The sequence below is a fragment of the Volvox carteri genome, assembly GCF_000143455.1.
Source record: "Volvox carteri f. nagariensis unplaced genomic scaffold VOLCAscaffold_45, whole genome shotgun sequence".
Taxonomy (NCBI): Eukaryota; Viridiplantae; Chlorophyta; class Chlorophyceae; order Chlamydomonadales; family Volvocaceae; genus Volvox; species Volvox carteri.
In genome coordinates, this window is record NW_003307588.1 from 357,739 (window position 1) to 371,085 (window position 13,347).

At 55.3% G+C, this 13,347-nt stretch overlaps 2 protein-coding genes across 2 annotated transcripts; both read right to left on the bottom strand.

Annotated features, from left to right (window-relative positions):
* Window positions 1-804: 804 nt before the first annotated feature.
* Window positions 805-8,353, bottom strand: VOLCADRAFT_95588 (uncharacterized protein; the record flags this gene model as incomplete). Its single annotated transcript, XM_002954731.1, has 7 exons — window positions 805-1,582; window positions 1,998-2,144; window positions 2,802-2,944; window positions 3,568-3,643; window positions 3,957-4,113; window positions 4,884-4,955; window positions 8,344-8,353. 7 exons carry the CDS (start codon window positions 8,351-8,353, stop codon window positions 805-807), a joined length of 1,383 nt encoding a protein of 460 aa, XP_002954777.1.
* A 1,881-nt stretch (window positions 8,354-10,234) lies between these two features.
* VOLCADRAFT_95589 (uncharacterized protein) lies at window positions 10,235-13,196 on the bottom strand (the record flags this gene model as incomplete). The annotated part of the gene is made up of 4 exons (XM_002954732.1): window positions 10,235-10,266; window positions 11,978-12,331; window positions 12,609-12,667; window positions 12,712-13,196. The coding sequence occupies 4 exons, from the start codon at window positions 13,194-13,196 to the stop codon at window positions 10,235-10,237; spliced, it is 930 nt and encodes a 309-aa protein (XP_002954778.1).
* Between the last annotated feature and the right edge of the window lie 151 nt (window positions 13,197-13,347).

Consider the following 13,347-nt stretch of genomic DNA (forward strand, 5'->3'; position numbering starts at 1 on the left):
GGAAAATTATAACGATGCCTTTGACTGATAGGTGGACCTTGGCCACGGTGCCGCCACCGTTGTTAACGATTCACATTACGGCATCTCTAGGGTGCATAGCCAAAGCGATAGGCGTCCGAGCCATTGTGAACCACGTAATGGGCCACTATTGGGGCGCCTTAGCTAAACAAGCAAGTGTTTATCGCAACAAAAATCCTTGCCAACCTACAGAAAAAAAGATATCTTGATAAAGCTATGTTATATGAGGCTTCCATAAAATAATGTAACTCGATCATTTTTTTTGCCGACATACGCAGGCAGGCGGGCGCGCACCAGGCCCAGGACTCTCCGGCCCCCTTCACGGCGGGGTATGTGTGCCGAAAACGCAAATAGCAGCAATCTCTCCGAACAGGACAACGGCAAGAAGGGAGGATGAGGAAAGGACAAGCCAGAAACGAAGGAAGCGTTGGCTTGAGGTAGCTATAACAAAAGCGGTAATAAGACAGATACCGCACATATCAAAAAAGGCCTCAGCACACAGCAGCAAGCCTAAGCGACACACCAGCTAGAAGCGGCACGAACCCCGCAGAAAACGCGACCCTTGCATAGTGCAACCTCGGCAGAAGAGGACCGCGGTATGACAGGACCGACGGAGGGTGCTAATGCACATCTCAACAAGGAAGGAACCACGACCCAAAAGCGCATGCGAAGGCACCCTCGTCACTCCAGTCCATTTTGGTGGCATTGGTTACACAAGGCACCTAATGCCGGCGGCACAGCAAAGCGCAGGTTTTGGTTCGTGAAGGTGCTTTGCACGGCAGCAGGCTAGATGGCCAGTTCACGTCGCCGCGGCACCAGGCCGTCTTGCTGCTGCTGCGGCGGCGGCGGTGCAATTGCTGCCATGGCCTCTACCAGGCCAAGCTCCAGGCCCAGGCTCGCAGGTGTCTGCTGGGCCACCGCCAGGACGGCCATCAGCTGCTGCTGCTGCTGCTGCAGAGTGACAAACTCCTGCTGCAGAGCCGCCTGCTGCTGCACGGCCATAAGATGCTCCTGTAGCAGCGCCTCCTGTTGCACCGCAATAAACTGTTGCTCTAGGAGATCCACGGCCGCCGCATCGTCGGGCCTGGTGGCGGTAGCAGCCAGCGGTGCGAGGCCGTACTGCTCCAGGAGGCCTAACGGCACGCTAGCCGCAGCCCCCGCAAGATCCAGCAGCGACGCCGCATTGGCGACCTGCTGAAAGCCGAGAGCGTCTTGGGTTGGAAGGACGACGAAGAGCCCGTTACCGCCCGCGATACGGCCATCTCTGCCGCCTTCGCCGCTGTTCAGCGCCCGGTACTGCGGCCCATCCGCCGCCCTGGCACGCGGCAACCAAAATCCGCTACCGGCAGCGGCGCCGCCGGGCCCCACAGCAGCCAGGTTGCCGCGACGGGCCAGCGCCAACAGGCGCGCAGCGGAGACACTGGTGTCCGGGTGACCGGGGCCGTCGGCGGTGTCGGCATTAATGATGGCTGCGGCCGTAGCCACGTCTTCCATTACCGTGGCGCGCAGGATTACGTCATGCGCCCACAGCGCAGCTTTTTGACCGGCGTTCATGCGGACGTATCTGCGATTATTGGTTTTCCCAGGGAGGATGGAGTCAGCCACAGTATGGGGAAATGGCGAGTGCCAAGGTCGTACGTGTGGATTTCGTGTATGGCGTGTAATGAATCTAGGAAGGAGCGGTGGTCTCTGTGACCATCCAGTAATACATACATCCATTCATACATGTGAGTACATATATGCATAGACTGGTCCACTACGGCTTATCATGTTTCCTCAACCGAAACACAGCACCCCTAATCACGGGAAAAACCCGCACACCCGAAAACCCCAACGAACGCAGATGATGAAAACCGCGAAGGGAACTCATATGTGCAGGTCTCATGGAAACAGGGCCCAAGTGGCCGTGGGATTCTCGCAAAGGAAGCAGCGTAGCAGGCTGGGAATTGAGCTAGCTGCATGTATGTAGCCCTTCGCACCTCGCCGCCAGCTCCTCATTGTAGTAAATGTTGTTGGGGTTGAGCATGTTTGACAGGTTGAGCATTGGCTCGGGTGGGTATCCATCGTTGTGGACGACGCGTACCAAGAAGGCGGCCGAAATGAACCCTAATGGATCTTCAGCTTGGCTGCGCGTTACAGGGCCGAGGGCGGAACGGCGGGTCTTAGAGAAAACTCTACAAAATCCAGATTCCACGAGTTTGAACGAGACTGGCAAACCGTTTGAAATGCCTCTACAAACAGGATCAAAGAAACGGACGTGCTGGAAATGGATATTAAAACGGGCCAGCGCCCCGACCGAAGGTACGGCGTGCATATGCAGTACATACAGATCAGCAGTACAGGAAGGCAGCTTTGCCGGGGCTTGGCCCTTGGCGGGTGTTGCAACGGCGGCCTAACCAAGGGACAGCTGTACGAAGACCAAAGGGTGCCTGATGAGAGACAGAGACCCAACCCACGTTCGATCCCGCGTACATGCTTTGAACGAACCCCACGTCGTGAGAGCGAAAATAAAATCACGGGCAGGCGGGAGCCCCTGGATTCCGAGCACCATCTGTGGACGTTTTTGGTTGTCTTCAAATCTCATCCTGGTATAACAGAACGGACGGTCCAGATCTAATGTACCAAGGCGCGATTCACAGACGATCAAACATTTTACAGACGTCTGCCCTGTCCATCTTGCAGTCACTGCTGGCTTGTTCCGTACCCGTGTACTGCAATCGCCATCCAACCAGCCCGTAGTCAGAGGCCGTTGTCGGCTTGTCGGCTTGTCTTTGCAACCTCACCTGCCCCGGGAGTTGACCCCGGCCCTGCCCGAATCGGCAGATACCAGTGTGAGCTCCTCCTGGTATCGGACAATCAGTCGCTTCTCACCGGAGAGAGCGGGTTCGCATTGACCGTCAAGACCCATCCGGGCGGCAACGGCGTGCTGGTAGCGGCCGCAAAAATAGAAAACATGTAAAGGACATGAATCAGGAGGGCGAGTTAGAGACTGAAATAAATAGCATATGTCCTTTTGGCCTTATACTGCAGGACCAAATTGTAACGTAACAGCTACACAGAGCATTTACGAAGAGCTCACTAACGCACGTTGGGGCATTCCAACACCAGGCATAAAGCAAAGGTTGCATAACACATCATACACATCAGAACAAGAGGAAAGCGCAATACTGAGCCAAAAGTCCGAACGGACTTCAAAAGCGAGAACGCGGAAGACGACATTGAGCTCAACACCAAGATTTAGAAAGAAAATGGGCAGCAGGGTGTCGGCGCCGCCTGCGGACTGATCTTTTGGTAGTTGGCCACCGAAAAGGCCTCTCGAGATGCTGGGGGGGATGGGATGATGTGCACTTTTAACGCGCGTACATGTGTTAATGGTGTATGCCGTACCGTGCGAAGACCGCCACACAGATATTATCTCTTGCGAGGGGGGCACGCGAAGGAGGCCCGTCAGCCGCTGCACATCACTTAGCCCAACTAGCAGCACGTCATGACCTCCATTACTACCATCATCAGCGGTGCTCAATAGCGGCAATCCGGCAACCGGCCTACCTGGAGCTCCAGGTAGTTGACGAAGGCGAATGTCTTGCCGGGAAACACGCGGACGGACTCCAGGGGCCCGAAGCGCCTGCGAGCGAGTAGTGCAAGTGTGTGGAGGGAGGGAGGGAAGGATGTGGGAAAGGGGGAAGGATGCGGATAGGTTAGGGTTTGGGGCAGTGTGGAGCAGATGGAGAGAGAGAGGGGGAGGGGGAGGGAAAGAAGGATGTGCCAATAATGACGTGTGAATAGAGCCTAGGGGAGAGGCATTAAGTAAGCGAGAAGAGACCGACGCTCAGTTGATGTTGATGGGGGGGTAACATTAGTGTCCGCAGACGGAGAAGAGAGGGACCGTCCGAACTGACATTCGACCGTGGCCATTCTCTCTCATCACCCAAACTCACCCAAACAAACGCTCGATTTCGGGCTTATCGGACTCGGCAGGCACGTTACCCAGCCACAAATGCCGGCTGGGCCTGCCCTCGCGACGTATGCCCTGGCGGCCATCGGCCCGACCGTTGCTGCCAATGCCGCCACCGATGCCGCGATTGGCAACGATGGCTGCGGCGGCGGCAGCGGCGCCTCCACCACCGCCGCCAACGGCGAAGCCGCCTTCTCCTCCCCACGGCAACGGCAAGCGATACATCCCGCCTATCTGCTGTCCGTCGCACGCAGCCTCCTAGTTAAAACCAGATGCTGTTAAGGATAACTTATGGACATGATGTCATATTAAACGAAGGTCCCAATGTCGCACTATGTGAGTGTGGCTTATGTATGTCGCGACACCGATAAGGCGAGGTGCGAGGTAGTGATTGGGGACCCTTCAGCACTCGGGCGCCGGGCATTAGGTGCTTTTTCGGAAAGGTTGTTGAAAAAATTGCAACAGCTGCCAAACAAGCGCATGGAGCGATGAGTTATTTTGTAACGTAAGAAGGTGGGTAGAGGTCCATAATGTTTAACCCGGCAACGAGTATTATTTGTATGTTGTTGAACATTCCACCTGGCCACGACAGCAGCACGCGTTATTCGTTGCCTGTCGGCAATACTTGACGTCTCCTTCGACAGCAGCATTTACACTTGGGCTCCACAGACAAGTAACGCACGCGCGCATCAGATCTCATGGGGTCAGATCTGTCCTGACACCAGTACGTACGCATATGTATGTATGTCCAGTCGATTGCCGCGAACCAAGCAGCGTGCCGGGCAGTGCCCTTACCAGCCGGGAATGATCCACCTTCGCACACACAGACTTGGAATGTGTCTATGGGATAACGCATCAGCCCACAAGCCAGCCAGACGCGGCTTTTTACCACAACGACGACCGAACCTACCTCCTGCAGAAGCTGCAGCTACCAGGCAGGCTTGAGATGCTGGCCGGCCGTTACGCCTGCGGACGCGAACCACTGCGCGTGGACGGGCCGACAAGCCGGTCGGAGTGCTCAGGCAAGACCGGGTTGCGGACAGATAAAACAACAGTGATCGCGAGTCGCAGCTCGTCATGGCAGGACGGGGATCATGACTGGATGCGGCACCGAGGCGATGAACCGGCTTACCGCTTCACCAAGGAAGGACAGAATGAAGCTTTCGCGCTTCAGCCCAACGCTTATGACGAGGTAGAGATGTTGCGCTCTGTATCCGAGTGTTCCTTTCCCGCGGTCGGTGGTGGTCGGAAGGAATGGGCGTTTGTCTGGAGCGCTCGGGCTTTTAATGCGATAAGGTTCTTGGAACAGATCAGCTGATTTGGGCCTTGCTCGGCCGCAATCTCCTTGGCTCCTGTTGTAACTTGGACATTCACACAGGTTCATACGCTGCACTATCTAATGAGTTTGTTCTTCCTATTACTGTCTTCCTAAATTCTTTTGCGATTGGCGCGACGGCTCGTCTGAACGGACGGCAGATTTGAAAAGTACGTTTGATAGGGACGCAGCAATCCATTTCGAATCATACAGCACCTTTGTATTATGAACGTGGCAATAGATATTTGTCCCAGGCTCCGGCATCGGGTGGGTGCGTGGAGAGCTCGAACATATCGGCGCACAACTGCTGGCCTTCAAAAGCGTCATATTTTGCTCCATTAGACCACAGAAAATGTATCTCGAAGTAACATGAATACATAATTGCAGGCTAAAATCGGAATCAGCTATCATACCATGACAGAAGTCCTACGGAGACCAGCCTTGGCCGCAGGATGGTCTTGGCGGATATATGCAGAGCACGGCAACTAAATTAATACGTATCATATTAACATCATGGTGCTTACCTGTTATCTTAGCGTATTGACAGCCACGCGGGCCTTGGGCCAGTCAAGTTGGCTCGGCCCCGTTGGCAGTCGCGCACGATTTAGTTTTCTGAAAAGATCAGACATTCAGACACATTAAATGAAGGAGAAAATGGATCAAGCAGCCTCCAGTCCGCACTCTCCATATCGTAAACCTCTTACTTTGACCGCTTGGTGTCTTGCGCATGACTGGCTGGCAATCCGCCATGGCCCTGCCCTCTCCTTCCACGGCCTTCCCCCAGCACGCCATTGCCTCAAAGCTCTTGACGACAGATTTTTTACGGCCAGCCGAAGCCAACAGAAACAAAGCACATGGTGATCCGCCACTAAATCATTTTAATGTTACCCCTCCAAAGCGGGCGCGGTGGGGTCGGTCCAGGAACAGCGCGCTGATGCAAGGATGGAGCGGCGGCCTTACCTTGCCGCGGTGATTTGCTCGTACCTACCGTACAAACCAGGAAGCTCACGGCGGCGGCGGCACCAAAGCTGGCGGGTCCGTTAGCACGGCCAGGTGCAGCCAAAATAGCCGCCAACGCTGCCGCCGCCGCCGCCGCCACTGCCACCGTCGCCGCTGTCGCCATCCTCGCCACCATTTGCTGTCCTCCCTGCCGTCGGCGGCGGCCAAAAGTGATAGCGCCCGCAATATCTTGCAATTAAGTGGCGACGACTTCTGAATGGTATAACGCCAGCGCGACGGCGAATAAGGCCGATGATCACCTTAAAAGGACCTGTGGCCAGATAGTAAAGCTCAGAAATACTCTGGCCTCTCATGTACATGAGTGAGTGATCTGACACGGATTTCCCACGCTTCGAGCATACGAAGGACGCTATGAAGTGGGAACCTGAACGCTTGGCAAGGATGCTGGAACGTATATGGTCCCACCGCAACTCTATCGTTCCCTTTGGTCGTTAGTTTTGTTTATCACTTTGTTTGAAGTGCGAGGTAGGATGGTGCTTATAGGCAATCTGGCAGCCCTTGAGCCTCGGCTCGTATTAGGGCGGTTTGCAGGTACGGGGAACACACCCATGACCATGTATAACACACACACATATGAGTGAGCACGCGTGGTCGGCTCGCGGCTGGCATGACCTCCTCTTTTTATCCCCAATCCCTGGACCCCCTCCCCTCCCCTTCCCTCCCGTCCCTTGTTGCTCCAGTATGTTGCTATTACTTGCCTTGTATCTGTCCGTACAACTCATTCGCATGCTTGTCACAGAACCATTTAGACATGTAGGAAGCTACCGTACGTAATTCGGTACAAGCCTCTTATCTCTCACTCCACCCCTCTTACACACAATTTTCTCCTCCGTGTCTCGTAGCACGTTCACCACGTGTCCACCCATATATGTGATACAGGTCGGTCCGCTATTTTCTCCTTAAGCGCAAAGCTGGACAAAATGAAGCTGTTTGCCCCCGACGTGCGAATGCGGTGCTTTGCAACCCAAGTCCGAGCAATTCTGTTGTATGGCTGCCAGGCGTGGGGCCCTTTTGCGCTGGCAGAGGTCGTGGACAGGGCGGGAAGACGGCGGGATAAAGCCAACCTTGCGGAGGGCATGTTCGAAGCCTGTTTGAAGGACAGCGCAGTCCATCTGCAGATTTTATTCATGAGGCAGGTAGTGGGGACGGCACGGCCATCCCACAGGCTGTTGTATGCGTAGCTGGCTGAACTTCCCTTACAGTATTACATGGTGAAACAGATCCTCCGTTTCTGGAACCGCCTTCAAAAGCAAGTGGGGTCCATTGCCCATGCAGTTTTACGGCAGAGATAACCGATGCCCTGACCAACCCGGAATGGGAGGGTTGGGGAACCTCAATGCTACGACTGTTTTCCTTCTTGGAGTGCAATATTTGGAGCGGAATACCGCAAGAAGTCATGGGGGTAAAGGAGCGTGTTGACTGGTTATTGAGTAGGCCTCTACCCGAAGGAGCGATGATAACGGCACTAAGAGAGTGTTTGATGAGCGGCTGGGACCATACGCATCTGACTGTCTTGCCAGAGGAGTACCCATCAGATGGAAAGCAACCGGGAGTGCAAATGGCGACTGGATGGGGCTGCCCTTGTCATGTGGCCAACACGTGCTAAGGTTTTCCTCGTTTAGCACATCGTAAGCTAATGCAGTTTCGTTTATGTTGCTGGGCTCTGGAGGCAAACAGAGCACGAAGGGGCAAGTACCATGTCCCCAGGGGTCAGCGGTTTTGCCGCTGTTGTGGTACTAATAGCCGAATCGAGGATGAAAACACGTGTTATTGGAATGCCCAGCCTATCATGATATTTGTGCTGAAGAGGGATTCGATCATCAACAGAGCATGTTGGAGGCCATGAAATGGGAACCAGTACGTCTGGCGAGGATGTTGGAACGTATGTGGGCTCACCGAAACTCAGTTACCCCTTTTGGACGCTAGTCTGGGCTGATGTGCGGTGTTTCCTTTTCTGCGTAGCTTTTAGGCGTTGTAGTATTGCCCTTGGGCCTTCGGCTCGTATGGGTAATTTTACAGGTATGGGGTCACGCACCCCCAACCATGTATAACACACACACACATATGTGCCAGCGCTCCGCCCTCCTCCATCCTCCTCCACCCTCCTCCGCTTGCCTGTCTATCCTGCTCGCTGCTCTATCTCTCCGTGCGCATGACGTTCACCGCGACAGCAAATAAAGCCTCCTACCTCTCGCCACATGTCCGCCAGGGTTGCCTGGGTTGTGGGTCTGATGGGCGAAGACGTCCGGATCGTTGCGGCCGAAGTAGTGCGCACGTGGGGACGTAGGAGAGCGAAGTTGTGGAGGACATGTCGCGCGTCCTTAGCGTCCACCCGTATGGTGCCCCTCGGAGGCTCGGGGCTTAGCTTGATATAAGGGCGGCCGGCATTCTGCTGAATTGCTGTTTAGGTTCTGGAGCTATATATCTAGTCAAATTGTGGATTATAATGTTTTTCTTTATCATTAAGTGTTAACTACAACGAGTAGTATGCCTGCTGCTGCTGGTGGCCAACTGTGCGCCGGTAACGGCTGTTCAATTGCCCTGCAGCCCTGCCGTATCCTTAGCGGCTGTTCCTATGGCGGATGTTACCAATACATGTTTACGTGTCCTATTAATACATGTTCATGCTCTACGCATCTTTAACTCTTGATTCCTTGGGCCCCGCCCGACCAAGCGGCGACCTAATCCCACAGCATATGCCGTTGCCGCCGCCAATGGCCAGACAAAACTCTTGACGGCCAGCCAGGCCCACGCACGCACGCACGCACCCTCATTCAACATCAGAAATTAAATCTGTACTGATTCAATGCAAGACGTATGCACCAACGCTAACCGCCAACGTGTGGGGTTCCCGCAGGTCTGGGAGTGTGTGACACCACGGGGTGCGAGATCGCAAGCCCTACCCAGCTTGCAGCCGTGCACGTAACAGGGGCCCGGTCCTTTCACACACATACAACTTGCATGCGGCAGGTCTGGGAAAAAATCAAGGTGTGAATCGAGCAACATGCTGCTGGCAGTGCGGCATCTTTGTTGAGGTCCTCCGCGCTGCCAGCAGTTTCCTAACCACCGGACGAACAACAATGATTGCCCTCTGCGCTTGCTTTCTCAGGCGGGGTCCGCTTCGGTTGCACAGCCGGGAGCAACTTGCACAGCAGCTAGATAATAATCGGATGGGAAATAAACAATCGGGATTACAGATGGTGAAATATAAGCGCTGGATGGGGCCAGCCAACATTGCTAGCAGCAGGAGCCATGCATGCCATCGAACCGCCCGTGTTTGAACGCCCAGCTTCACACATCACGACACATTAGCTGTTTATATAACTAGGATTGACACGTGGTTAGAGGAGGTCAAAATCATGCGTTTAGTTAGCGGAGCTTCTAGTATTGATAAATTGAAAAGTGCACGAAGCTGCTGAGAAAGTTAGATATCGACTTCGGCTCGTATGGGTAGTTTTACAGGTATGGGGTCACGCACCCCCAACCATGTAACAAACACACACACGCAGATATCGACAGCGATATCGACAGTCTACGGCTCATGAGTGGTATAGCTGAGCTATGGGACAGCGTCCCAAGTTTCTCCTAAATAACCTGATAGCAACCGACGTCCGACTGGAGATTGTGAAGGGGTTGGGAAGGTTGGTGCAGGCACACATACGCGTTGGTTGGTGTTAAGGCGGGCCTGATGAGGCATGTACACGGCATGGTGACGGATTGCGGTGTTCATTCCGAACGTTAAGCAAGAAGAAAATTACAAGAAAAAAATTTTCGTGTTATTTTGACTAATTTATACACTTATGAAGATGTTTGGCAAACATCAAGCTTCAGAACTGAACGGCAACTCGTCGATCGACGGTTTAATAAGCGGTCCTTCACTTAATTTTCTGATGACACATTCTGACGACAATTTCAGACATGGACGACTAGTATGAAAATGAAACCGCTATGTTGTGTCCTACGCAAAGAAAAAGAGGTTCGAGCGGTTGTCAAGGTTAGTTGGAGAAGGTTGCTGGTTTCTCAGCATCCATCTCTGCAACTTCCGAATCGCTCAGGTCCCAGAAGGCGCTGTCGACATCCACAGCCAATATTTCAGCCTGTAATACCGCATGCACCAAAACAAGTGGTGCATTACCCGTACGCAGCAAAAAGATGCACACACACACACACACACACACACACACACACACACACACACACACACACACACACACACACACACACACACAGTGCGTAATAGACTACCATTACTGACAAGACACATACCCCAGACATCACGGCACGTGTATGACGGACATGCCCCCGTGCGTGTATGTGCATTACGGACCCCGCATGCCGGAACCGCAACAGAGCGCGCAATCTCCGCAGCCGTGGTAGAACGCCAGGCTGTCACGCCATATGACGTGCTAACAGACATAAGAAATGCGGATGGATCAGGCCTCGCAACCCTGCAATCAACTATGCAGGGCTCTACGCAAGTCCACGAGAATCCAATAGGGAAGCCTCCGCAAGCAGACCGCCTGAGTAATCCGTACATGGCACCAGGATGAAGAGGCGATGATGGTGGATCTAAACAAGCCACTTCTTTCGCTGCACTTTACCACCTGCCATCGCATCTTCCTGCGCACAGATTGCAACACAAAACGCCGAACAACGTTTCTCTCGCTCCGAGCCGCATAATCGCCACATCCACACGGGTCCCAAAACCTCTCCCGGCCCCCAACTCACCATCTACCTGAACCCCAAACTCATCACCAACACCATCTAGGCCCAAGCAAAGCTCTCAACCTGTCCAGGCCATAAGCGCATCATCAATCCAAGCCCAATACACACCATCCTCTTCAGGGCTAAACCTCGTCATGTACCCAGGCCCATAGCCCATAGCCCATAGCCCATAGCCCCTATCATATATCCGGAGTGCAGCAACGTTGCAAGAAAATAGACACGTAGGATACCGAACCGCTTTAAAGCAGCCTCACGCATCCGCACATATCTTGACACCTTCGTACACCTTCGGGCCAACGACTTCAAATACCAGAGCAATCAACCAGACCCACTCTTAGCCTGCGTAGGGTACGGCACCTCCTCGATCACGTCCACCTACTGGCACGCGAAGTTGGGGGCGCGGAGAAAACCTCGGCATTAACGCTAGCCTTGCTAGTGCCTTGTCATTCTTGTCATTCAAAGCATGAGCCACAAAGGCGGCCCTGCCGGCTTTTGTGCACCTCAAACGTGTTTTGGTGCGGGTGGTAGCTGTGCCCACATGGTACACCTGAGCAGCATGGCGTAAAAGGCATATTTCTCAACGACGTGTTCGGGGTGAGTAGGGTACCGTGGTGGTGGTGCACCGCTGCCCTGTGACCGGGGAATTGCCGCAGAGGATCAGCCACATTGAAATAGCGGCACGATCGTAGGTGATGCCTAATCAGGAAAGGGGATTGTGGGCGGGAAAAGAGCATGGGGGAATGCGATTGGCGGTGATGCGATGGGTTGATACGATGCATGGTGATGCAGGCGTGAGTGAGTGGCACAGGCTGTGAGAGACGTGCATGACAAAGCGAGCCCAAGCAGAGGAGGAGAGTCCTTCCGAATGGTTGTGACGCGGGCCAGCGGTCGAGCCCGACTAGCTAGGGTGCTGCGGTCAGGCATTTCATCTCGCGCATCCTCACCGTCGGCAGCGGTAACGGGATTCAGCATCAGACGTCCCGTCAAAGGGCACAAGAAGTTGTCTAGGGGGTGCTTATTGGCCAGCCGTGCCCGGGAGCGCGACGGTGCGACCACGCCCGCAGTGGCGCCGAACGACGCCGATGCCGCGCCTCCGGCGCTGCTTGCAAGACCCTGGAGGCCACCCACAAGCGCAGCCGTCGTTGCCGGGTGCATGAAAGCGTTAAGACCAGAGGCCCCGTTGAGGCTGGGTTCGGGAACGGACGGTGAACAGCCGAGATTCGTCGAAGGAGCACCTTGTGCAGTGTACTGCACAGACATTCGCGCCGCCGCAACGCTATGGAGAATGCCCAGGCTGCCTGCAGAAGCAGCGGCATCGGCGCCTGCTGAAGTGGAGGCTCCGCTTGGAAGCGCCGCAAGCTCTCGCAGCTGCTGCAGCTGCTGCTGCTGCTGCTGCTGCTGCTGCAAGGAAGCAGCTTGGAGCTGCTCCTGCAGTGCCTGTACAGCTGCCTCGTCGTCAAGCCGTCCAACTGCGGCCGCCACAGTAGTACCGTAATCCCCGAGCTGGGCTCCTGTGGTCGTCCCCATGAGCGGCCAATGCAGCACCGAATCCGCTGGGGGCTGCGGTCTGCGCACCCCTGAAGTTGTCCAGACCGGGGACAACCCGTTTTGGCCGCCGCCATAGCCGCTTCCGGCTGCCGAGGCCGCAGCGGTGACGGCGGGAACACCGCAGCCGGACCAAACGTCGCCATGGCTGTACGCCGCCAGATCATTCAAAGAAACCGCCGATCTAAAGCGCTGCGTAAAAATGGAGCTTCCGACGTCGCCATCTGGATTACGGAGCCCTGCCTGCTGGCCGCGGTTCCGGAGTTCATGTGATACTAGCAGCGCATTTCCGGTGGCGGCGGCCGCTGCCGTGCCATTGCGCCTGGCCTGCAGTACCACCGCCTCCCTAAGCGCAGGTTGAAGTGGCTGCAGCAGCGGGTACTGCATTGCCACCGTGCCATTAAGCCCTGCAGCGGCAGCCGTCACCGCCGGCACTGCAGCGGTGCCTTGCGTCCGCAGCTGGTTTCGCAACGTGCTGTTAAAAACGCTGTGGCCACCGCCGTGGTTGAAGCCGCTCAGCGCTGCAGCGGCAGCGGCGGCCCCGCTGCCGCCAAGACTGCCCCCAAGCTTGCTTGTCGCCACAGGATACGGCGAAGGTGTGGGCATGATTTTTGGCATACTAAGCTCTCTACCCGCGCGGCCGTGTGGGCCGAGGTCCAGGTGACTGGGCCCGAACGGTTGTGCATTACCGGCGGCTGCGGCTGCGGCTGCGGCTGCGGCTGCGGCTGCGGCTGCGGCTGCGGCTGCGGCTGCGGCTGCGGCTGCGGCT